General features: G+C 39.9%; 2 protein-coding genes across 7 annotated transcripts in view; one reads left to right on the top strand and one right to left on the bottom strand.

Moving 5' to 3' along the window:
• Window positions 1-471: 471 nt before the first annotated feature.
• Window positions 472-23,534, top strand: TBCE (tubulin folding cofactor E). Its single transcript, XM_051614675.1, has 17 exons — window positions 472-577; window positions 921-1,054; window positions 1,811-1,895; window positions 11,243-11,431; window positions 12,506-12,594; window positions 13,440-13,539; window positions 16,049-16,151; window positions 16,900-16,976; window positions 17,231-17,326; window positions 17,981-18,045; window positions 18,140-18,204; window positions 18,708-18,860; window positions 19,531-19,684; window positions 20,258-20,326; window positions 21,449-21,508; window positions 22,803-22,894; window positions 23,147-23,534. Exons 2-17 carry the CDS (start codon window positions 955-957, stop codon window positions 23,237-23,239), a joined length of 1,590 nt encoding a protein of 529 aa, XP_051470635.1. The 5' UTR covers window positions 472-577; window positions 921-954; the 3' UTR covers window positions 23,240-23,534.
• The window catches only part of B3GALNT2 (beta-1,3-N-acetylgalactosaminyltransferase 2), a 28,387-nt gene continuing 25,476 nt past the window's right edge, over window positions 22,011-24,921 (bottom strand). For 5 of the 6 annotated variants that reach the window (XM_051614680.1, XM_051614678.1, XM_051614681.1 and 2 more), the window contains one exon: window positions 22,011-24,617. In XM_051614680.1, coding sequence (XP_051470640.1) covers window positions 24,483-24,617 — 135 coding nt within the window. In that variant the 3' untranslated portion in view covers window positions 22,011-24,482. The remainder of the gene's footprint in view (window positions 24,618-24,921) is intronic. The other variant, XM_051614682.1, reaches the window with a different exon arrangement.

Below are 24,921 nucleotides of genomic sequence, written 5' to 3'. Positions count from 1 at the left end.
TTGAACAAACCCGCCGTTTGCTGCCCAGGAGGCAGAGCCACTTCAGCCTGGCAAGCTCCTGCCCCGGCAACCCCTCATGCTGAACCCAGGGCTCTAATTTAATTGCTGCATCAGTTCTAGCAAGATCTTGCTCGGTATGAGCCTGACAGATGTGCGGCTTACGTACCACACGCCTCTTTGAAACATCCGCACGGCAGCAGTTTCCTGGGGTGCTGTCCTACCGCCTCACGATCCCACCGCAAACCCGCGGCTGCTCGCGGGCTGCCCCGCGCTCCGGGCCGGTCCGTCCCCTCAGCCGCCCCGCCCCGCCCCGCGGAGCCGCTCGCCCAATCAGCGCGGCCTCTTCTCGCCCCGCGGCCTCTTGGGAGATGTAGTCGGGGCACGACAAGTCCGCGCGGCGCGGCCGCCTCGGCGAACAGCACTACCCAGGGAGCTCTGCGGCGGCGGCGCCTCCCCTCGACCGCGCTGGAACCGGCGCTGGGAGCCGGGTGGAAGATGGCGGCCGGCGGGTGGCGGCCGCGCCGGGGCGGCCCCGGGGGCTGGGCGCCAGCGGGAGCGCGGCGCTAGGCCGGGCGGGGTGAGGGCTCAGGCCGCGCAGGGCGGAAGAGGGAGCGGGGTGGGCGCCCCTGCCTGGCGCCGCTGCGGTGGGCGGTTCGTCCCCAGGCGCGGGAGCGACGGCGGGCGAGCCGGTGTGTGCGAGGCCGGCCCGGGGCTGCTCCTCCCGCCCGCGGCGGGGCGGGGGTCGGGCCGGCTGCCCGGCAGTGCCGGGACGGGGGGGCGTGGCCGCCGCTGGAAGGGCGGGGGCGGTTTGCGGTCGGTGGCTTGGAAGGGGCGGCGGTAACGGCGGAGCTGGGGCGCGGGGGGCTGGGGGACTGGGGTACGGGGGGGCCGTGCTGAGGGCCGTGCTTCTTTCTCCGCAGGTGTGCGAGCAGCTCCGACCTGGGCCTTCCCGGGATGGCTGCCGGGGCGCCCGCCGATGCGCTGGGTCGAAGGATCTTGTGCGGCCCCGAGTACGGGACCGTGCGCTACGTGGGCAGCGTTCCTCCGACGGCAGGTGAGGGGCAACCTTTGCAGCTCCGGGCTGTCGTGAAAATTGTAATTATGTTCTGGATTTAAAAAAAAAAAAAAAAATGACGTCTAGTGCAATGTGGCGATTTGCAAATTGTTTCTTCCTTGTTCTTGTGAAAATATGGCAACTTCTTATCTGGATGAGTTGTTGGGGTTTTTAGAAGTCAGAGTTGTCACAAGGAGTGTAAGAAGTACTTCTGGTTGAAATTGGTTACGTTCTTTTCTTACCATGCAAAGATCTTCCTGCCTTTTTCCATTCGTTTTCACGATCTGTGTTCCCTGATCTCTGTGTAGTGGCCCAGTCTAGGATGGAGAGATGGGAAGCAGCAGCAGCAGGTCAACAGACTGGGTGCTCCTTGATAAAGTACTCAAATTCCTGGGGACAAATAGGATAGTTACAAAGATGATAGAGCCAAGTTCTTCTTGCTAGTTAGTATTAGATTATATAATAAGGGACATTGGCCAGAAATTGTGGCTGGAAAGGTTCACATTGGACAGCAGAAAAATCTTTTTCTCTACAGAAGTAATGCAGCACTGGCGTAGGTTGACCAGTTAAGTTGGAATCTTTTGTGGAGATTTTCAAGACCTGGCTAGGTAAAGGCTTGCCTGTTTTAGTGCTGGTGGATAATCTCCTGCTTTGAGAGAGAAGGTTAGGAGAGATAAACTTCGCAGGTTCCTTTCTACCATGATTTCTATGACTATGATGCCAGAAATTTGAAAATGTACCTACCGTATTTTTCAGGAATTTGGCTTGGTGTGGAATGGGATGATCCTCAGAGAGGAAAGCACGGTGGTACCTATGAAGGAACACAATATTTTAAGTGCAGGTAAGTTGATTCACAGGGTTGGCATGTCATGCGTTGCATGTTGTGTTGTTATTAATCCAGTTACAGAGATTAGAATATGTTAAATACTTAGAAAATACTGCCAGAGACTGTTAGGTGAGCTTAAAGAGTATGTGGGACATGTCGTGTAGTGTCTCAAACAGCTCAGGGCGGAGTCCTGTGGTAGCCAAGCATGAGCAGCCAGGTGGGACGGCAGGCTGTCCCCTCCCTCTGCTCCTCTCTGGCTTTGCCTGCCCTGGTACATTTCCAGTCGCTGCTCTACGCATGTGCTGACCACCAGGGCTCACCTGGGAAGAAGCCCCCTCCCCAGCTCCATTCCAAGTATCTGGAATGTCTGACTGCGCTGCTGTGGACTCCAGAACCTTCCAGATGGACAAACTGTGCAAGTGCAGGAGCTCAATTGTACATTGCCACCCCGAGCGTGCTCTCTGGGAGACAAGACATTGTTATAAAGGGGTGACAGCGCGACAGGCGCTTGTCAACCTACCATCTGTGGACCAGGACCCAGGGCTGGCTTCGTGCAGAGCTGGACAACATGCTGAAAAAGACCTCATCGGAACAAGGGTGGAGACATATCTGTCCTATCTTCTCATCTATCTTTCCATCTTTCTTCTTCTTCTTCTTTAAGTTAAAGGGTTAGAAGATCCAAGCTGTTTTCCCTAGTTGGATCCATTCACCTGCTAAAGGAGTATGGTGAGTCAACAATCTGAAGATTGCCACCATTAGCATCTGAGTAGTGAGCTCTTAATAAAGCATTTGTTCCTGTAGACTATTTGCTGTCACTTCTTTTTTCACCCACACTCATGCCCAGGTGGCACTCATCACTTTTGGGATGTAAAAAAGATTCACTTCCCTCTAAACCCACCAAGTGGGATGAGACAAATACAAGTGATGTTTTCAGAGGTATGTAAAAATGTCTTTTTGGATGTTACTATTAGCATCTTTAGCAGGTGTAGACCTTCTACTTCAGTAAGGCAATCAGTATGTCATACTTTCCTTAGGTAATTCTGAAGTGAAATACTGGCTGGTATTAACTGTCTCAAACATAGGTTAGATTTGGACCTAAGATAACTTGCATGGATCTTGTTAAGAGAAAATACCAAGTTCCTGATAACGATTCAGATGACATTAATGTCACTGAGGAACTGTTCAGTATGTTCCCTTGCATTTAATACATACAAAACACAGTGTAGCTTATGGGGTTTTTTAAGTATATACATGCATTACATTTAAATTAGAGACAAGCTGTTGCCTTCTATGTCAGAGGATGCTGCAGAACCTGAAAGTTCATGAGTTAAAAATATAACTGGACAAATTCGTAGGAGGAAAGCCATCAATGGCTCTTAAATACAAAGGGCTGCTTACTCAGTAAGCTCCTGAGCAGAAGGATGAGAGAATATTCTGGGGCTATATCATTAAAATCCTTGCCCTGTTGTCTTTTCTCAACCATTTTCTGTTGGCAGCTTTTGGAGAAATGATGTGGTGTTACATGATTTTGACCACTGCCAATCTTACAGTAATGAGATGCAATGGAGAGATTTCTAGATTTTTTTCCACCTCCTATTTTCGAAGGCTGGAAATGGCTGTAAAAGGGCGGTTTGATTTCAGTTTGCTCCTAGCTGTTCAAGTCATCATTCAGCAGCAGCAGTAGCATCATAGAATGGTTTGGGTTGGAAGGGACCTTAAAGATCATCTAGTTCCAACCCCCCACCATAGGCAGGGACATCCGCCACTAGATCAGGTTGCTCAAAGCCACATCCAGCCTGGCCTTGAACACTTCTAGGGAGGAGGCATCCGCAACTTCCCTGGGCAACCTGTTCCAGTGTCTCACCACTCTTAGAGCGAAGAATTTCCTCCTTATGTCTAATCTAACCCTTCTTCCAGTTTAAAACCATTCTGCTTTGTCTTAATGAGTGACAAAAAGTCCCTCGCCAGCTTTCCTGGAGGCTGCTATAAGGTCTCCCTGGAGCCTTTTCTTCTCTGGGCTGAACAACCCCAACTCTCTGAGCCTGTCTTCTTAGGGGAGGTGCTCCAGCCCCCTGATCATCTTTGTGGCCGTTCTCTGGACTCACTTCAACACAGTTGGCTTTCTGAGCTGCAAGTGCACATTGCCGTCTCATGTTGGGCTTCTCACCAATCAACAACTCCACGACCTTTTCCTCAGTTCTGTTCTGATCCATTCTCTGCCCGGCCTGTATTTATGCTTGGAATTGCCCTGACGCAGCTGCAGGACCTTGCACTTGGCCTCATTGAACTTCATGAGGTTGGCATGGGCCCGCCTCTCCAGCCTGTCAGGGTCCCTCTGGATGGCATCCCTTCCTTCCAGCTTGTTGACCACACCACACAGCTTGGTGTTATCAGTGAACTTGCTGAGGGTGCACTCAATTCCACTGTCCATGTCATTCAATGAAATAAATGAAATTAATATAAATCAAATGATGTGATATCAAGTGCTCAGAATTAATAGAAGGCTTTTGAAAATATGAAAGTGACAAACCAAGAAAATAAATAAGAAGTTGTATGTGGGCCTTCTTTTGGATGTGTTTGCTTTGCTTGGAAAATGTCAGAAGGCTTTTCTCTGAAATTAACTCCTCATATTAATTATCTTGAGCCATTAAAGCCATCAATGAGAGGAAAAAAAACATTATTTTTTTTTCAACTGGATGAAGTCAGTCCGAAAACTTGCCTTGTGTAGATTCTTGCTTCTGACATTGTCTTCTGAGTATGGAGCTGTGGGCTACATTGACAGCATTCCTTCTATGGCAGGTAAACATGACAATAGTAAATAGTCATTGGCAGGTGGCTGGAGAAATGTGAAAGAACAAGAAAAGTATGTAGTTACAGTCTCACTACCTCTGGCTTGTCATGGTTCAAAGATTTTTCCAGAGGCAGAGATGTTGTATTTGTACATATACTTTGTTTTGTTCTCAATGGATGATTCAACAGAGAAAATTTGATCTCGCAATTTCGTCCAAAAAGAGTGGGCATAAGCATGTAGTAACAGTGCCTGTATTTGCTAACCTTGGAACATGTAGTTTCAGCCTGTGAGAACTGTGATAGTTTCCGTTTTTATAAGTAGATGAGTCTTGTCACTTTCTCCTACCTTGAATGTAGAAATATGATATGGAAGGGACTGAGAATTGTTGCTGTAAAATGTCACATAGAAGAAAAAAATAATATATTAAAATTATTATTTCTATGTTGTGAGGATAGTAGGTCTAGCTTTGTATCTGCCAGAAGGTCTTCTGGGGAGAAATGGAATTCCCTGAGGCAGCAAAGGAGGCTGCTGTATTTCTGTTGAGACCTGACAGCTTTTCAGGGTTTGTTCATGAATAGACTTCATTCTCAGTTCATATCAAAGCATTGGTCTCAAGCCAGCAAGCAGAGCCGTTCTGTCTCAGACTGAATCAGCAGAAGAATTTATCCACTAAATAATTAAAAATTAAAAGGTAGCTTTTTTTGAAATATTTTCAGAGAATGCTTTCTCTTACCTATAGCCAAACCTAAACAGGGAAGGGGTAGATTATGTTCAGTAGTGCAAGTCAGAATTCTTAGTCTGTATCTTTTAAACTTCTACATTTGTGTAAGGTGGAAGCTCTAGAGACCTCATTATCAGAAAATGAGATGATGAAATCTGTTATTTAGAAGAAAAAACCCACACCTTTGTGGTCAGGATATTACTTCCTTTGTATCTAATAATAATAATACAGCAAGGCTTATTAAGGAGGATAAGCACACTTAATGCAAGAAAAAAATTCAACACTGATAGATTTTTCTTACCTAAAAAACTGGAAGTTACGTTCTTAGAACACCCATGTCTTTTGAATTAATGTATTAGCAGAAGTTGCTGCTTAAATGCTTTGAATTTAATTGAACCAGTTTCCAAGTTGAAACTACTTATATTCTGCTGTAGGAGAAATAATAAAAATAATTGGCTGGCCATTCAAATCTCTCTGGACAGAAGAAGCAATTGAACACTTTGTGGCTGTTTTTCAGAAACTTGAGTACATGTGTGTATGTGTACAGTATTTTTATATATATGCATATAGACTCCTGATTTTCTAGCAGCCATTATTGTGCTCTGAGGAGATGAGATCTCAGACAGTGAGCTCAATTCCTGTTGTAACAACCAACTTTTTGAGCTAAGCTGAATATACCCACAAGAAATTTAAATGTAATCTTTAAACATCTTGTTCTTACAATGCCTTTTATTTGTACTCTGCTTTGTTCCAGTCCAAGAAACTCTTCTTCTGGAGTCTAAGAGAATAAATAATTAATCTAGAAGTCAGCCATGACTCATAGGCATAAATTTCTTTGTGTGTCCTGGTTTGTACTTCATGTACCAATTAGGAAGATGTAGGCAAACTTTAAGTAAAAAATTGTTACCTTATTTTTTTTAAAAAGTGCTAAAAAAAACCCAAACCACAACCTAAAATGTCACCTCCTTACTACTGTTTGAGGGGAAGAGGGAAATTGTTTCTTAATATAATGTACATAAATACGTAAAAATAAATAGCTTTTTTTTTTATCCTCAAACCTTATCGGTAGTATCCCTTGCTTACAAGCCTACTTTGCTCGGTCCCTGAGTTCTGATAAGCAAAAAGGCTGATGGAGTAGCTTGTACTGTAAACAAATGGAATGAAAGGACATTTAAAAATTCTTCTTAGGGTTATTTTGAAAAGAATGTTTTAAAAAAAATACAAATCTTTCAGAGTGACATTTCAAAATAAGATCATAAGAGGAAAATAAACTGAATTTGAGATTCTCATTACTAGTGGACCTTATTTGTACTCCTTATTTGGGTAAATTATTATTTCTGCTTAGAGATATAAGTGGTATTTGTAATAAGTTTTCTGGAAAAATGCCCTAAACTGTTATGTGTCATGGCAGTATGTTTATCTAGGCCATACATTATGTAGTGCTAACTAAAGTTCCCAAGAATATAAGAACCAAAGAACAAAACAGCTATACTTGAAAATGTGCTGACTTCATTAGTCTGTTCATCAACACTGTATTGGCTGTGAATAGTAATGCCTACTCTACTGGCATTTTTGTGAACTTTTTTCATTATAATACGTTCTTGTTTCCTGACAACTGAGAAAACTATTACTTTATCTGTCAGTTGCAGTAGTGTCTCATTTAGTTAAAATAAGCTGTGTTCTACAGTCCTTCCAGAGAAACGCGGAGTAATCAATCTTAAAAGTGTTAACATTTATGTGAAAGCACACTCATGTTTCAGAAGCTGTATGTAAGTTCTTGTCCCGCAGACCCATTCACACAGTTATATGCACTTGCTCCCCTGGGAGATGTTGCACACATCTCCCATGGTACATATGGGTGCTCCAACTTCTGTGTCCCTGCCCTGCATCCTGTCATCGATTAACATGCATGCTGGTAGAAACCACCCTCAAGGTCACACGTGTGCACTGAGATGTGGGACATATATGTTGCTTCCCACAAAATCTGTCCTTGCTGGGCACCAGCTCACCTCAGCATCTGAGCAGGAGGCAGCTCTGTCTGGTCTAGAAGATGTGCTGCTGCTGGAGTGATTTTTGATGGCATCAAACCAGGTTTTGACTGCTGCTCTGGTAACCTCTTTTCTCCTCCCAGATACAGATGTTCAGGTGTCTTTTATGCTTCCTGTCAGGTGAAGTCCTTCCCCTCCTGTTTAATCTGGCAGAAGGGTCATCATCCTCCTTTAGTCCTCCTCTCAGTCAGTTTTGGGTATTCCATTCACACATAGCATTTACACAGGCAATGCTATTTTAGTAGCTGTTTTCATCCTTGCCGCTTTGCTGGGGAAGATGCGTGAATTCCTCAGCAGTAGATGACATACTTCTCTGCTTACCTCAGAAGATGGGAGTAACATCCTGCTGTATCAAGCATTTAGAGAACTTTGAGTCTTCATTGAAAGGAACACATCTCCCCCTGGTGAAGAATGTTTTGTTCTTCCTGGATCACTTTTCAGAGGAGTCCTGATATTTCAGCAGAAAGTATTGACATACTAAACTGTAATCCATTTCCCCAGGTCTGACTTTCACAGTAAGCCGGAGAAATGGAGGGAAGTATAGTGAAGCTTGCTTCTGGGATGTTTTCAGCCTGGCAGAATTACAGTTGCTTTTCAGATCTTTGTGACCTTTTTCTCCTCTTTGTGCTACCAAGTTTTATTCTGGTGGGAACTTTGACCTTTGCATATTTGTGTAGTCCTGAAATGCCAAGTTATCCTGGCAGAGGTGTTACATGGTGTCAGTTTTTTCCTCCTTCAGTGAGTTTTATAAGTTGCACATGGACATATTTTTAAATTTACAGACAGCATTTGTGACCAATCCGATGTTACTGTTTGCATGAAATTTATGTTCCTGCCCAAAAGATCTGTTTATATGAAATTAGACTCTCTCTCCTTCAAGAATGACAGATGAATCTCCAGGAATATCTACTTAGAGCACAAACTAACTCTTAAAATACAGGAAGATGTAAATATCATTGTAGTGTCTATGAAGAAAAAGCAATTGCCAGGATTCCTTTTAGCCTCAGAAGCTCTCAGTTAGGAAGTTCCAATGGTTTCACTGTGTGTCACTGTACCCATCAGAGACTTCAGCTATCAATAGAACAGTGTTGAAACAAAACTGTTGTCCCTAACCACTATTGAGACATACCCTGTGCACCAGCAGAACCTTAAGGTAGCATCTGGAACTGCAGATGTCTCTTTCCTTCCTTGTTTTGCGGAAGCTCAGCTTTCATGTCTCTTTGACTAAGGTAAACTTGCAAGGACTTCAAGTACTCACTGATGTTTGCAAAGCTTCTGCTGTGGAGTCAGAAATTTGATACACCATAGAAGATTAGTTTTAGGTGTCATGAGGGTGGTTTGATGCCACAGACTGTTCTAAAATGTGAAGGGTTTTTTTTACTGCAGTGTGTAGAGTCTTCTTTTAGAAGTCTGGTCTGGTGCGCACCTTCCTGTGAAAGGAAGAGATCTCTTCAGAGCCTATCTAGAAAAGAAATGCATGGATTTGACCAGCTGTATTTTGTGACACTTTGTGGGCTTTGTAGTGTGTGTTCCCCAGTCATGATGATAATCGCCTTGGGCTGATCATTGCAAATAGCCAGTACCAGCCAAAGTCCTTCCATCCACCTTTACTATCTAGGCTGAAGTCCATTTCCTTGGCTCAGAAGCTTGCTTCTGCAGTCAGACAGCTCATGTGTGTACCTGTTGGGAGAACAGTTTATATACTACTGCGTTATTCTTCAGGTACTGAGAAGTGCATGTGTGTGGCATTTCACTAGCATGTGAAGAGCCATCATGTACCTGTAATGAGGAGCGGGGCCACCACTTTGTATTACATTAGCAAAGAAGAATCACGTCAGATTTCCTCTATTTAGAGAAGCTGTTAACCAGTGGAAGCTGAATAGGTAATCTAAATTTTAATTACTGTCTTTCATGGGCCTTGGGCTTCAGGCTACTGAATCGTGAATAGGAAGAGTCCTACAAGCTAACTTCTGAGATGGGGGTCAACTTCTCTATTTTAAAAGTCATTAAGAAGTGTTAGTATTAACCAGAGCCAGCTCATTGTCAGAGCCTCATTTGGGTATGTTGCATATTTTCTGCTTAAGGAAGTTGGGCATATTTTCTACCACAATTGAATTAATTACAGGTAGACAGGAGTACAAGTTTTCTTTCCAGAGCCCCAAGTAGAATCTTGCACTATCAGCCACCTGTGAAGCTGTTTGACTTAATTAAATGTAAAAGCTTTAACCGCCCTTTTACAGCCATTTCCAGCCTTCTTACTGAGAAGTAAATAGGTGTTAAGATGGTGAAAATGTCATTTACTGTTTGAAGAAGTGCTGTTAAGAAAGAGTCATGTAATTTTTACATTTGAGGAAGTTTGACATTTAAACTAGCCAAATATTTGCAAGCCATGAAGAACTTCAAAGGAATGGAAGAAAAGACTTAAGAGAAGGTTAATGGAATAAAAATGTAGATAATGGAAAATGCTTATCAAACATGAAAGTACACACTGGATTTACATTTTCTAGGAGAGTGCCTTTCTGATTGTTTTGTAATCATTGCACTTTAAACTTAATCACTATAAAACTAGGCTGAAAATATTTTTAAATAGTATCTAGTTTATACCCAGGTCCTTCATTTGGCTGTGAGAGTACTCAAGTATTAGAAGTGTTAATGAATTAAACTGGTGCAGGCAATTTCCAGTACTGTTTTTTTTAATAAAAATGTGAATATATGGTGCTCAAGCTATTCCATCTACTTGTAACAGATCCATAGGATTCAGGGTCTCTAGTTGCTGTTTTTCTGAGATAATTTTGAGCTCTGTAGTGTTGCTGGTTTATATTATGGTTTGCTAATTATCTACTTGACATTTACATGGTGTTTTGAAGAAAGGAGTGATTTCTTCCTCCTGGGTATTTTCCAACCAAAGTCTGTACTCTTCTCAGCTGGATGGCAGACAGGTAATCATAACTACCCATTTTCTGCCTGCTGTTTTCTGGCTGATACTCCTATCAGATTCTCTGTCTGCTCTGTGATACCGTTCCCACAAGGTGTCTCTCTGCCAGTTCTTCCTAGATACTGTGTTTCCTTGCCAACTTTGATAGAAAATTGCCAAAGCATTACAAGGCAAGAAATTGTCAAGTAATAAGTTTTTTTCAGTGCTCAAAAAAACTAAGAAACTTTATAGGACTTTATAGAGCACACATTAGCTGTACAATTCTATTAAACGTTCAGTTTAAAAATTGTTACTGAGTTAGAATTTTTAAAGGTTTGTGTTCTAAGTGGTACAATAGGCATCTTTGTGTCATTTCTGTGGACGGAAGGACAAGGCTGCATTCTCTTATAATTGCAAGTGAATTATTCCAGTCAAATATAATGAGGTAGTGAATATTTTGAGTATTGCTATTGGCCTCCAACACATTTGTTGCATGTTTTAGGTAACTTTGCATCTGTCCATAGATTAGAAACTTATTTTTCTGCAAAAGGTGAGTTCATAATGAGTTTGGGAACAACAGAGCAATTATTTCTAGCAGTGGCACTGACTTTGTAAGTTTGATGTGTAAGTACATTTTGAGATCTGGTGGTTCAGTTCTTATGGCATCTCACAATGTGAGCTTGTTGGGTCAAGTAATATCTAAGATCGTTTACAAGTCTCCCCTTGTCTCACTGAGTGGGACCAGTGATGTCTAAAATTAGCCTGTAGAATTGCCTTTTGAGTGCTTTGGTTCCCAGTATTTTTAAAAAGTAATAATTAATTCTTTTGACACTAATCATTCTTACAATAACTTTTCATATCTCACCTTTTCCTGCTCCTCTGTTCTAGGCATCCTAGAGGAGGATCATTTATCCGGCCAAACAAGGCAAATTTTGGAGTAGATTTTCTTACTGCAGTAAAGGATCGGTATGGATTGAATGATGAGCAACATGTTCAACATGGGACAGAGAATACAGTAATATTTGGAAAGAAGACTGTGGAATTTGTTGGCATGGATTCTATTGCAGAAAAACAAAGGTAAGTGTAACGTATGAAAATCTAAGATATGCTCTTAGTGATGGATTAGTCAAGTAGTAATTCAACTGTAAGGAAAGGAAGCTGGCTGCCTTGCATATAATATGTCAAATCTCTAAAAGGAAGCCAAACTGATGGAAGAGACAAGAAATCTTCCTATTGTGGCTTCATAATCTACCTGATTTATGGATAGGAAACGGGATTATGATATGTTTAAGTGCTCACAATCCTAGTTTTTATTTCACAAAGTAGGAGGTGATGATATTTGGAGAGGAACAAGTGAGATGAATTATCTCTATGTTGGCAGTCGTTACATACATTCATGGTCCTTTTTAAATATATGGTTTTTAATACCTGCTTAATATTGTAAAGTAATATTTCATCTTTGTTTATTCTATTGGTAATGACTTTGCAATTAAGAGAAGGAGGGCAGAAAGTCACTGTATTGCTAGTGAAGAAGTCTTTCAGTCAGTTCATGTCATGTTTATTTTTCTGGAAGGGTAAGAAAGGAAGCAACTTAATGATACGTAATAGATTGCAGTTTTAATGACCTCCAGAAGTAGAGAGGTAGCAGTTCAGTAGATGGCAGTCTCTTTCTGAGCTGGTACTCCACAACTGTTCCTCATTTCTCTCCCAGAATGTACTAAGCAGTCAAAAATACTTTTCTTTTTTTGTCTTTGGTAAGTGATACAAAAAATGCCCAGATAACTTAGAACATCTTGCAAAAAGTATTACAGGAGAACTCTTTAACACCTAATGAAATTCTGCTTTGCATAGCTATATTTTTTCTCTTTTTTTCACTTTTTTATCAGTTGGATGAGGGTGGATTGTGTTTTTGTGGGGAGTGGAGGTTGTGATTCAACAAGACCTATTTTGTAGTAGCAATGAAAAGGCAAAAGACAGAGGAGATGTGTCTGTTTTCGAGTAAGAAAGTGCAGTGTAGCAATCTGCACGTTACTAATTGTAAACGAGATGGTACATAAGAGCAGCGTATTATTTAGCTGTAACAACCAGGTATTTATATAACAATCAATTTCTTTTTCAAGATTACTTAACAGAATGTTCTTTCTCACGTAGCCAACTGAACCAACTGGTAGATATCTCAGTGCGTGAGTGTGCAGTGAGCCATGCTGGTCAGAAAGAGGAAATCAGCAGAACATGTGCTAGTATCCTTTCCTGCTATATTGCATGATACCACAAATAAAGTACATATTTTAGCATTCCAAATGTATGCTTCAATGAATGGTATTTATAAACTTAAAAAAAAAAATGTTTAAACCTGCATTTTATATTTAGAAGCTTATTGCAATGTTTATAGAATTAAAAATTAGATGCCTGCAATTTTTGAGAGGGAATGTAAGTCATACTTATTGGTTGCTACTGTTGCTGCAATTTCAGAAGGCTCCAGCAATGGGAAACTTTTAAAAATGTAACTCTAGAATAGATAACCCCAGAAAAATACAACTGACATGCTGTAGGCACCAGAGGTTTCCAATATATAATAATGTATTCAACATATTGTGTGTTGTAGCGATGTTGCAGAAATACAAAGCAGGTACTATTTGTTGGTTTATAAGGAATTGTAAGAGTTCCTGTCAATACAGAAATGAATCCATTGGCACTGGAGCAGGTTCCCCAGGGAGGTTGAGGATGCTCCCTCCCTAGAGGTGTTCAAGGCCAGGTTGGATCGGGCTTTGTGAAACCTGGTTTAGTGGAAGGTGTCCCTGCCCTTGCAAGGGGCATTGGAACTGGATGATCTTCTAGGTCTTTTCAAACCCAAACCATTCTATGATTCTACAGTTTGTAAAGTTAACCTCTTTTATAAAACTATAAACCGTTTTCATACCACAAATCAAAACAAAATTTGCTGTAACTGAGCACTAGTATCTCTTAGCCCAAACAAGTGTAATTTTTATTTATTTGATTCAAAACCAAAACTGCATTCTAATTTCTGTGAAAAAAGAAAGTTCCAATTTGAAGTAAGTCTCTTTTCCTTAATGTGAAATTTCAGATATCCGGCATATAAATCTATCAAAAAATCTGATATCATCTTGGGAGACAGTAACAGCTGTTGCTTCTCAAGTTCAAAATCTGGAAACACTTATTATCAGGTATAAGTATTTGTGTTTGGGTTTCTGTTCCTTTGGGGAAAACAAAGAGGCTTTTATTTATGTAGAAGGCCAGCTTTCTAAAGGTAACTCGATGCCTCAATACTCAATGGAGCTAAGTTTTTTAAAAATTTTTGTTTTAAATCTTGTCTTTAAACAACTTTTGTGTGTGCTGTATTTTCAGGCATCCATTTTGAAGGAAAGACTAGCACCCTAGGAATTTAGCATCTATGTAAAACTAAATTCTGGAGAAGTGCTTTGGGACAGATGGATGTTGACTGCAGTTTTGTAAAATTATAAAAATCACAGTTGTCTGAAAAATAGAATACAGATTTCATTTAAACATTTACAGGAATTTAGGCATTTGTCAATGTGTTCTACATAACAGATTTCATCATTTTTATGCAAATTGGCTTGTTGGCTAGGGAGATGGGATTAAAATGAATTACAGATTTTTACAAGGTCCTTCAGACTCTTCCAAGCAGTTAGGCTAAAGGGAAAAAAAATTACTCGGAGTACTTTTGTAGAAATGAGGAAACAAGGAGTACAGAAACTTAGTTTTACATCATCATAAGATGTCCTTATACACTTCTGTGACATCTAAGACAATTAAATCTCTTTATTTTGAGGCTTAGTTTGCCCCGAGGCAGAAGTGAGTTTAATGTATGTAGCATCCACGCTGCATGTGTGCAGTGAGTCTGGTTTGCAAGGGGGGAACAGCTTCACAGCAGAGGCAGCCAATTTGCTCTGTCTGCACGTGCAGCAGGTCAGAGTCTGGATACTTGTGTGCGGGGTCTGCACGGCACCAGCACGGTGTGGGCGCTCTGCTGGCAGATGGGCCCCTCAGAAGAAGCCAGGGCCTTGAGGTGGCTCTGCTGCAGGAGTCTGCAGCCTGCCTGTGAAAGCACTAGCAGCACGTCCTTATCACTTAAAAATCCCACTTAGTATTTTTTAATTAGGTTTAGCAGTAACTATCTCTTTGCCTTCTGGGTTTGCAAACCTGTTTGGGTTTTTTTTCGTGAGCTAAGAAAATTCTTTCAATGTAGAAAAACTGTAAACATATTTTCATTTTCTTTTAAAGTAAGTCCAAGTGTCTTAAGACTTTATCTCTGGTTTTTATTATTGTTGCTATATTCTGACTGCCTCGGCAAGTCTTTATTTAGGAGGCCACTTTTGTTTAAGAACTATGCTTTACCAACCGTGTCTTGACACCAAGCTAAAATATCCATAAGGCTTTAACCAAACTGTAAGCATTCCAAGACCCACTCCGTTCCTGTCTTGAAATGATGCTGATAGGAACTGTGGATCATGGTGGCAGACCTAGGGGAAAATCTCTTATACAACGATGACATTGGAAGAGGAGTGAGGATGTTGGTAAATAAAGCTGCAATTCCACTGAAACAAGAAAGAATTCACAAAACAATCTCAAAATAAAGAACATTGCTAGTACACACCTATCACTGTAGTTGGCACATGCGAGAATAATTTTCTAGTGTGAACTAGCACAATGGTTAAGGTTTGTAAATATGTAACAGCCTAAACCACTAATTTTGAGAAATTAGTGTCATAGTTTCAACTATAAGAGGTTTGTGTTATTGTCAAGGTTACCACCTTGACTTCTGACTCTTTAAGCAGAGATGTTCAGCTATTTTGTGGTTGAAGACAGCAGCAGAAACCCAAAATACAGTATTTTTTTTAGAGTCTTGGAGATCTGCATTGATATTGGCAAATTCCAAAGCCTTCATTGTAGAGTACACACAATGTAGCAAAAAAACAATTGAAAGTGATGTACACTAAATTGAAATAAATACCAAGTTAATTTAATGAAACAGTGGTGATCCCATTTGTTCTTATAGTTCATGTGAGAAAAAATTATTTTTTAAAGAATTGTAGGTGTTCCATTTTCTTCAGTACAGCACTGGCTGAGGTGCTTAATGACTTCTTTGCCTCAGTCTTTAGTAACAGGACCAGCTATATAGAGGGAGTCCAACTCCCTAAGCTAGAGCACAGAGACCAGAAGCAGAATGACCCCCCTCAAAATCCAGGAGTTGTTGTTCAGTGACCTGCTCTGCCATATAGATGTGCACAAATCTATGGGGCTAGATGGGATGCACCCAAGAGTGCTGAAACAGCTAGCAGGGGTGCTCACCAAGTCACTTTCCATCATTTATCAGCGGTCCTGGCTGACTGGAGAGGTACCAGCAGATTGGAAATCAGCCACGTAGCCCCTGTTATAAGAAGGAATGGAAGGATGATCTGGGAAACTACAGGCCTGTTAGTCTAACTTCAGTACCAGGGAAGCTGATGGAGCAGATCATCCTGAGTACCATTATCTGGTACATTCAGGACAACCAGGTGATCACACCCAGTCAACATGGGTTCATAAAGGGCAGATCCTGTGACTTTTAAAATTATCTGTGTAGATTCTTTTTGTCTTTAATATGTAACTCCAAATTAGTGACTTAAATAAATGCAATTATTAATTATTCTAATTATTATTATTTTTGCACAGTGAAAACAAAATGAAATTTCCATCTACATCAATTTCTGAATCCAGTGTATTTTCAAAATTGAGGATTCTGGCACTTAATCAAACAGAGATAACATGGACAGAGGTAATAACCTTTCCTGGTTTTGTTGTTATTGATACTCTTATTTTTTTCAGGCAAGGAAAGCACAATAAACATTTGTATTAATTCTACTGACATGCAAAAGTGCTATGGCATAACTGCATTAATTACATACTGTCTAATGTAGTTCCTACATAATGTTGGAAGTTCTGTTGACACAGGAGTCTCAAAAGAAACAGTTAATTTGATCTAGGTCTTGGCAAATTGCCAAGTCAAGATAAAGCAAGTGGATATAACATAACTTCACTTTCCAAAGGTTTCCTTGAATGAAAACTTCTTGTTTCCTTGCAGTTATTAAATGTTTATCTGTATTTTTATGTATATAATAAACCAAATGCAAAGGGAAAGAGCTATGTAGTTATGACACAAAGTACTTGTTTTGGCAACAGTTTGCATCAGGAGACACAGAAGATTGGTGCAGTATCTCTGCACCTACTGACAGCATCTCTGCACCTACTGACAGCTCTTGAAATACATCACGCCTGGTTATATGCAACACAGATGTAGCACAGAATAAACAAAGCAGAAACCCTTTGATGTCATCTGTGCTCATAGATCCAGACACAGGAAAGAACCAGCTGGAAGACAGAGCTAGGCAATCTGTAGTGCTTGTTTCTTTGTTTTGGGGAGCTGTGGCTTGTTCTGAATATGTTTTGAGGAAATCTGCATAAAGTATAATTTCTGCTATACTTTTCCCCCACTTTTGTTATATTAAATGAAGTTTTGCTCTTAGGTTCTTCTTTGTGCTCCAGGATGGCCAGTACTTGAAGAGTTGTACCTTGCTTCTAATAATATTACAGTATTGGAAAGGTAAGATGAGTAGCATCAGTCAACCTTTTGTGCTGCAAAGTTATGTAGCAAATTAAGTTACATTCCTGTAATGTTTGTCTCCATGACATAATTGTAAAATAAATGATGGAAACTTCATGGGATGTACTTCAAAACATATAAATGTACACAATTATTTGCATGCAGTTATATACCAGATATTGGAAATGAATGTTTCCATTAACAAATAACTTTAAATGTTTTGCATTTTTGTTTTTTTCCCCCCAATGTGACAGGCCTGATAATGTCCTGCAGACCCTGGAGTTGTTAGACCTTTCAGACAACCAGTTACTGGATGGAAATCAGCTGCATCTAATAGCACATCTCCCCAGGTAGCTGTTAAACAAATTTGCTGAAAATCCTTTGTCCTGGATATTCATCTCCATAGTCTTTGTTGACCGAAATATGATAGTTTTGATGTTGCATGGAAGATTTATGGAATCTTGAAATAGAGGCATTTTGCCCTCTTGAGGAGAGCAACTGAATGATATAATTGAGCTACCTGAACACAATCTTGTTGTATAGTGACACATGCTGAAGCTGCATGTTACTAGGTTTTCATTATATACTTAAAAAGTGATTTACCACATTACTAAGTTCTTTACATATTAGTATGCACAGGGTTTTACTTAAGATGACAGGACTGTTGAGTTTGTGGAAGTTGTGTCTTAAGAACAGTTTTGTGCCCATGACAGTGTAATGCAGGCTCAGCAGCAGCTGCACAAACATCGCAGGTCGTCTGAGCCTGCAGGAAGTGTTGGGCAGTTTGTTGGAAGGTGTGACACACTGAAGATCGTTGCTGATGGACACTTGCCATGAGCACTTTGGTGCCTACTTATTTGTCCTTTCTAGAGAAAGCAAAACAAAGAGGGGTTGGAGGGAGATAAAGTATTATTAGATCTTTGTTTTTAAAAAATGGGGGTAGTTTTTATTTACAAAAACTTCCCGTGCCATGTATGCTAATTATTATATCAATTTAATTTCAGATTAGAACAGCTAATACTTAGAAACACTGGAATATCTTCTATACACTTTCCTGATGCTGGATTTGGTATGTAAAAGAAACAATTTATTTCTAGCTTTATAACGGTGTTTATTATTTAAAGTTTTCACTAATGTCTTGCAAATTTACTTTTTGTTCCTAGGATGCAAGACTAAAATGTTTCCTTCACTAAAACGCCTTGCAATAAATGACAATAAAATATCACAGGTAGGTCAGATTGTGAAAGCTTCACATTTTGTTAATATGTGTATCTTTGTTTAAGAGTAACTTGCAATTTGCTTTTTTAAATATTTCTTTGATTGCATGTGTAAGATCCTGAGGTAGCTGTTGAATACTTTGATCAACACAGAGGCATAATTAAAAAACTTACAGACATTTCTTAATGTCTCAGTAAAACACATTTATGTGTTATTTATGGTAGCTAGTCCTATCCCTCTGCTACCTTATACTTTCTCTCACAGAATTCTAATTATCTAAAATGCTGAGTAGTTTCTTGCTTGGTTTTGGTGGGTTTTTTGTTGTGTTTTTGTTTTTGTTTTTGTTTTTGTTTTTACTTAAATGCCATGTAGTTTTTTTCCTTAGCTAAAGGATGCAAGTACTTGGTTCTGCTGACAAGAAGAATAGTTTCAGTTATGGTCATTGTACTGTATTTTGTTCTGAAATGAAGTATCGTTTATGTTTCCTCAAAAGATTGTTCCTTTCCATTTCAGTGGTCATCCATCAATGAGCTTGATAAACTGCCGAGTTTGCGGTCACTGCAGTGTCACAATAACCCTCTCATGGACACAGAGAATAACCCAGAGACCCTGAGGCAGCTAATTATTGCCAAGATAAGTCAATTAGAGGTTTTGAACAAGTGTGAGGTACGTGATATTTCAACAAATTGCATGAGTCTGGGGAAAATCATTGAGTCATTGCTTGAGGAACTATTTTCAGTTTCTTTTAAGATTACTGTTTGGGTGCAGAAAAAATAAAGTGCTGGCTGTTCCATCACTTGGCTATTCCACCAGTGGGGCAACAAGCAGGGCTACAAGATGCAGCCTGGTTTGTGAATGTTGCTAACTCAGTAGGGACTAGGACAAGATGGAGGAATAGTGTTTTTTTGCCAAGTGCTGGAGTTGTATTAAAGTTGCAGGACTGTCAACAAAAAACATACTCTGGGGAAAAAAAAAATAACAACAAAAAAAACACCATAGTTGGAGCTGTTTCAGTGACAATAATATAAGCATTTGCCTTCTGTAACAGGAAGATCACATTATCCTGACTGAATCAGACTTCCAGCAAACTGTTATCATAAAAGAGGGCAGAACCAGCATCTGCTCCACAGCTACAAAGAACATCCTTGTGTCATCCACATACATTAATATCTTTGCTTATTCAGTTATGGATCAGTTGGTGCATGGAGTTTGTCAAATTCTTGGTAGCATGAAAACATGCTGAGTGCCTAAGTAAGAGTAAGGAGTCAGTGTCATTAATTAGACTTTTCTTCTCTGGGAAGATGTATAATGATGCGCTATTCCTGTGTCAGTACAGATCCTTCCTGCTGAAAGAAAAGGAGCAGAGCTTGACTACCGCAAAATATTTGGAAATGACTGGTTAGCAGCTGGTGGGCATTGGAACCCAGAGAAAAACGAACCAAGTGAAGAATTTCTTGCTGCCCATCCCAGATACCCATCACTTTGTCATAGTAAGGACAAGTACAGTAAACTTAGCATTTCCTCACTTCTGGCGTTGTGTTAGAACTGGTTTCGTCACTCTTCAGTTTCCCTTCCCCTTGATGCTTTCTCCATGTGCTTCACTGCCTTAGGAAAGCCCCCACCTGTTGGTAGATCTGTGTGCGAATGTTTTTTGCTTCTGTGGGGCTGCTTCACAATACTGCACCCTTCTGGGCACTGCTGCCGCAGGAACTCGGGCTGGCTGCTTCAGGGATGACACCGGTGAGCATCTGCCCCGTAACACCATTGGTGAGCAGGCAGCAGCTGTCTCCACCTGGAGCTTTTTTTAAAGTGGGAGTGTTAAGCAGCACCTCCATGTGCCTGTCACCTGCTCCAGCCCATCCCACGTGCCTGTGCACCCTCCTGAATCCTCTGGCAACGGATGGAGGGTCACCCCCTGCAGCACTTGGCATTGCTGAGTAACCTGGCTGCTGAGGTGACAGGGGCAGCAGGCTCATGGCTGACCCAGCAGCTCAGTGCTCTTAGGGCTGCTGTCAAGGGCTCATCTTTGAAGGGTTCATGCCTACATGCTTGTTCCTCCACAGAGTATGGGGCACCTGAAGAAGGAGAACTGAAGGGACAACAGCCTATGACTCTGAAAAATCAGCTTCTGAGTAAGTAGCCAGAAGTAGTCAAACGTTCTTTCTACATGTAAAACATTTTAAGAGCTTAGTGCTTCCTGGGTGTATATGGAGAAAAAAGGTTTAAAAGCCTTTGAGATGTCACAGGACTTTCAGCTTCTAATTCTGCTTCTCTGAACTATGTGTGTATCAATGACTTTGATAAGATACCTGATTCTGTGTACTCCAGCTCATCTCCCCCTCAGCCCAAGCTGAATGATTTTTCTTAATTAAGACATAGCAGAGAACAGAGGTAATTGATACTCCATTCTGACAGTATGAATGTCTTCTCTACAGAAGATATTTGAGCTTTTAACCTCAATAGCTGCACTGTTTTCTGGTAACTTTTTAAACAGCCTCTTAAGGAAAGTCACAAATGACATGCATAGTTACAGTATTTGGGGGTATCTGCATATTTAAATGAGGTTACATTCCAGACTTAAAAATTCACTTAGCTTTGCTTCCCAGTTGATAGAAGAACTAAACCTTTTGTGTGTGTGTGTGTGTGTATATATATTTATTTTTATTTTTTTTTTCATTCCCTGGACAAAGTATTATTCTTAAGGCATTACATTCTCATGCATTTAGGTGGAAGACTAAATAGAACAAGGAATATGGTTGGCTAGACAGAATAGAAACCTTTTTTTAAGGATGAGTCTTAATTTTTGTAAAATAACTCAGCCATTAACTGCCTTAAAATGTGCTTGTTACGGTGTTTTTGTGATACTCAGGGTCAAAAACCTACTTTAAACTGAGTAAGCAGGTTCTACTGCACATTATTGTAAGTAGAAATTAAGCATTTTTAGGTAAATATTCCTTTTGACAAAAAAAAAATACAATGTTCAGTATTAGCGAGTCACTTTTAAAATAGTTTTGCTAATTTACCAAAGATTACTAAAAATGTGATTATTTTAATAAAATAACTCAATTTTTCAGAGAACAACTAAATGCTGTCTTAGCTGCTCAGATACAGGCTACATCCTTTTTTTTTTTTTTTTTTTAATCAGGCTGAGCTAGGGGAAGGCAATTTGTAATAAAAACAGACTAGAAAGACTGTGTGCCTCACAGAACAGGGCGAAACATTCCTTCACTAATGTCTCTCTGTTTTTCCTGAAGCTTTGACAATTAAATGTCCTGATAAGCCTGAACAGAAGCCAGTAGAGAAAAAGCTACCAGGTGAGAAGTCTTGGCTTGTGTTTAAGCAGTTGATTTGTAGCTGCTTTTCAAATAACTATATTAAAACACGGCAGCTGCCTCTGGCTTTGTCAGCTCCTGAAGACTCTGTCATATAAAGAAATTCCAAAGGTAGAAGTTGTTTGGAAAAGTCATTATTTTTCTGACCTTCATACTTTCTGTCCAGGTTCAAGATTGAAAGTTGATGCCCGTCTTATTACCTCTGCTGTTGATTTCATTATTAATGTGTCTGAGGCAATCAAAGGCTAATTAACTGGTATGATGTAAGGTGATGTAAGAGCCAACTCAATAGTCTGCAGTTCTAGATACTGAGGTCTAGTATTGAATACATTTCTAGAAATCTAATTCTGACCTGTGTCAAATTTTTCTTTTGAATTTTTAATGCCTGTAGTAAGACTAGAATTAATAGAGTTTGCTGTAAATCAAACTGATGTTTTGGAAAGATGTGTGAGAATGCAGTCTGAAAGAAAAGACTTACTCAAGCTTTATTCTAAAATAAAAATCACATTTATTATCACAAGTTGCATAAAATCAGATACAGCTTTTACAAAAATGTTTTATAGAAAAATATTTGTCTAAGTACAATGTGTGATATTACAGGAATAACTCACTATTGCTGTGCCTTTAGATAAAGCTTCAAAAGAATTGAAAGTTCAACCAAAATATTGAGTATATCTATTGCAAATGCAGGTATCACCTCTGGAACAAACTACATTTATTCATTCAAAGATCCATTACAAAAAATATCCCTTTGTGTAACTGACTTCATAATATAACTGCTCTACAACTCTGCTGGCAATTTGTTTGGGACTCATTAATGTAATGCCATTTCTAAAAATGGAACTAGTTCCATCATCATTTGTGCCAGAAAGCCAATTCCTGGTTATGAGAACTTCAAGGAACAGTTGCCAGATGCAAGTAGTCAGAACCTGACTGGAATGTGTCCCAAAGGTCACTTGGTTTAGCATATAGTAAATATAAACTCAAAAAAGGTAAATTATGAAGCCTGTAACACTTTAATTTGGTATATGGGATCAAAGCACTTAAACCGCAGTAGCATATCCCGCTCTATCCACCAGAGATTAAACCATTTCCAATTTGATATTAGCAGTTATGGTTTCAGGTACAAAAGACATTATTGCAGTGTTAGAACTGAAGCAGCAATACAGCCTTTCACTGTGGCTCGAAGCAAGTATAGTTGAAACACTACATACTTTGCTACAGCTCAGTGGTAGCAGCATTTTTCTATTAACTTTTCTTTATTTCCCCTTGACAGAGTCTATGACTATTCAGAGGGTCAAAGGATTGCTGTATCGCCTACTTAAAATTCCTGGTTCAGAACTGAAACTGTCCTACAAAAGTTCTAAAGTGAGTTATGAATGGGTAATTGGACAATAAAATACTGCATGCTGTTAAAAGTCATTAGCATGTTCTAAAAATACTACCTAATGAAATTGATTTCACTTAATAAAGGTAGTCTTCATGCTTTAATTTAGGACCTAACTTCATTCCTGAAATATGACAGATCCCCCCTGACTGCAACTGCCTGATGTATATTTGGTTTACGTGAACATATTTCAGTTTAAGTCTGATCAGGTTTTTTTTCCTTTCTTACGCTAGTTGGAAGGAAAAGAAGTTGAGCTAGACAACGACTTAAAGCCTTTGCACTTTTACTCGATAGAAAATGGAGACTGTGTGTTAGTACGGTGGTAAGAAGAGACTCTCCTGATTGATGGAAAAGCCAACACTGGAGCTGCAGGAGCGTGTTACAGCCTGCCCGCAGACATACAGGCAGCCTGTGCCATACACGAACGCATGTATGGGAGAATGTGAATTTCATACATGGCAACCGAGGGCTGTACAATAATATTTGCAGCTCCTAAACTTAATCAGTCTCCTTGAAAGCATTTGCTTTTGGCTGAACTGTCCTACTTGAGTTACCAAATAGTGTGTAAATGCTTCAATTAAATAAAACTCAAGGTAATCCTTTTGCCAAGATTTCATACTACCTTCCCATTGCAGCAGTGAGAATTTGTTTTACTGAACTGAGTACATGATTTCATTGTGATCTTCTTCCTTAAACAAGGCAAAATTAGTGCTGCACTGAAAGAGGCTAATCACTGTTTGTTTTCACCTACTTCCAAAGACCTTAAAGCAAACAAAAGTACAACAGTAGTAATTGTAGAAGTATCTACACAGCCTTAGACTAATGTCAAAATCTGACAGAACTTTATTCTACCCTATAGCATTAACATACCATAGTATAAATAAGTTCTCAACATACTGCAAGGCACTGCTATTTTACATTCTTTAGTGCATTGTTTCTCAATCTTATTTTACTTTCACTTACGTACCCTCAGATTCATATCTAACAACACATTGAGCTATCAGAAATCCCTCCTAATCAGGCCAAGTTTGCAGTACTTCAAGATTTGGTATAAGCAAACTTTGATAACTGTTTTTATCTAAAATGATGATGGTATAAACAAACTAAACATAAATTCTAACCCTTAGTTGTCCCAGCCCCTGCACAGATGAGGGCAACCCCTCAAACAGCGCAGAACCTGCTGCAGCAAGACTTATCAGCACAGCTCTCCACTGGATCCTGGTAAAGCTCTCTACTGAGTTAAATCAGTAGTACTTTAATTTACAAAAAACAGGCTAGTTGGCATTCTTATGTGCATTTATTAATTACAAGTAGGTCTTTGACTTTATATAAAAAGGAAATTTTTCATCTTAAACATTTTGGTTTTTATCAGATCAACATCTATACTATAGAAAATTAATAGTATCGGTCCACTTGTAATTATCAAAAGGGATGTGCAAATATTATTATACTTTAGTTGAAGTCCAACATCAAAAGATACCTTAATATTTCTTATTGTTCCAAGAATTAATCCAAATGTACACTTTGCTTTTATCATTATATGCTACCCTGTTTTCCAAGACACGTCCGTCATCTTTCCTCACATCTACAAGGATCTCCACAGAGCTCCTTTAATCTCCAGAGCTCTCTCAACTCCTGTGGAGAATACTGGGGGGAAGACAGCATCCCACTCTCACATGTCTTCTCACACAACCAGAGACTGTCCTGTTAGAGAGAGAACCAGTAGTTTTTCTTACAACAAATTTAGTCTTCAACAATCTTTACTTCCAAAACTCAAGATTTTCCTTGCTTCTAGCAACAAACTTTGCACACAAAGGTCACCAACTAGAGCTTTATGTCCCTCTGATCTGCTAGACCTATTCAGAGAACTTGGGGGGTGGAGATGGGGGCTGCAGGTGCAGCAGATTGGTTTGTGGGTTTTCTTTCAAAATACATCTTAAGTTTTTTCTGGATTTTAATCCAATGGCTGTATTGTTGTGGGTTTTCCTGAGAAAAAAACATTCCCTTA

The sequence above is a fragment of the Apus apus genome, chromosome 3 (assembly GCF_020740795.1).
Source record: "Apus apus isolate bApuApu2 chromosome 3, bApuApu2.pri.cur, whole genome shotgun sequence".
Classification (NCBI taxonomy): Eukaryota; Metazoa; Chordata; class Aves; order Apodiformes; family Apodidae; genus Apus; species Apus apus.
The sequence above is the reverse complement of the archived record's forward strand: the minus strand, read 5'-3'. Positions and strand labels throughout refer to the sequence as shown.

What these genes read in the sequence shown, in the direction of transcription:
- TBCE (XM_051614675.1), top strand. Translation starts at nt 955, where the DNA reads ATGGCTGCCGGGGCGCCCGCCGATGCGCTGGGTCGAAGGATCTTGTGC. An exon ending in CAGCGTTCCTCCGACGGCAG is followed by an intron (nt 1,055 to 1,810) that starts GTGAGGGGCAAC and finishes CGTATTTTTCAG; the next exon opens with GAATTTGGCTTGGTGTGGAA. An exon ending in AGGTTTTGAACAAGTGTGAG is followed by an intron (nt 18,861 to 19,530) that starts GTACGTGATATT and finishes GTGTCAGTACAG; the next exon opens with ATCCTTCCTGCTGAAAGAAA.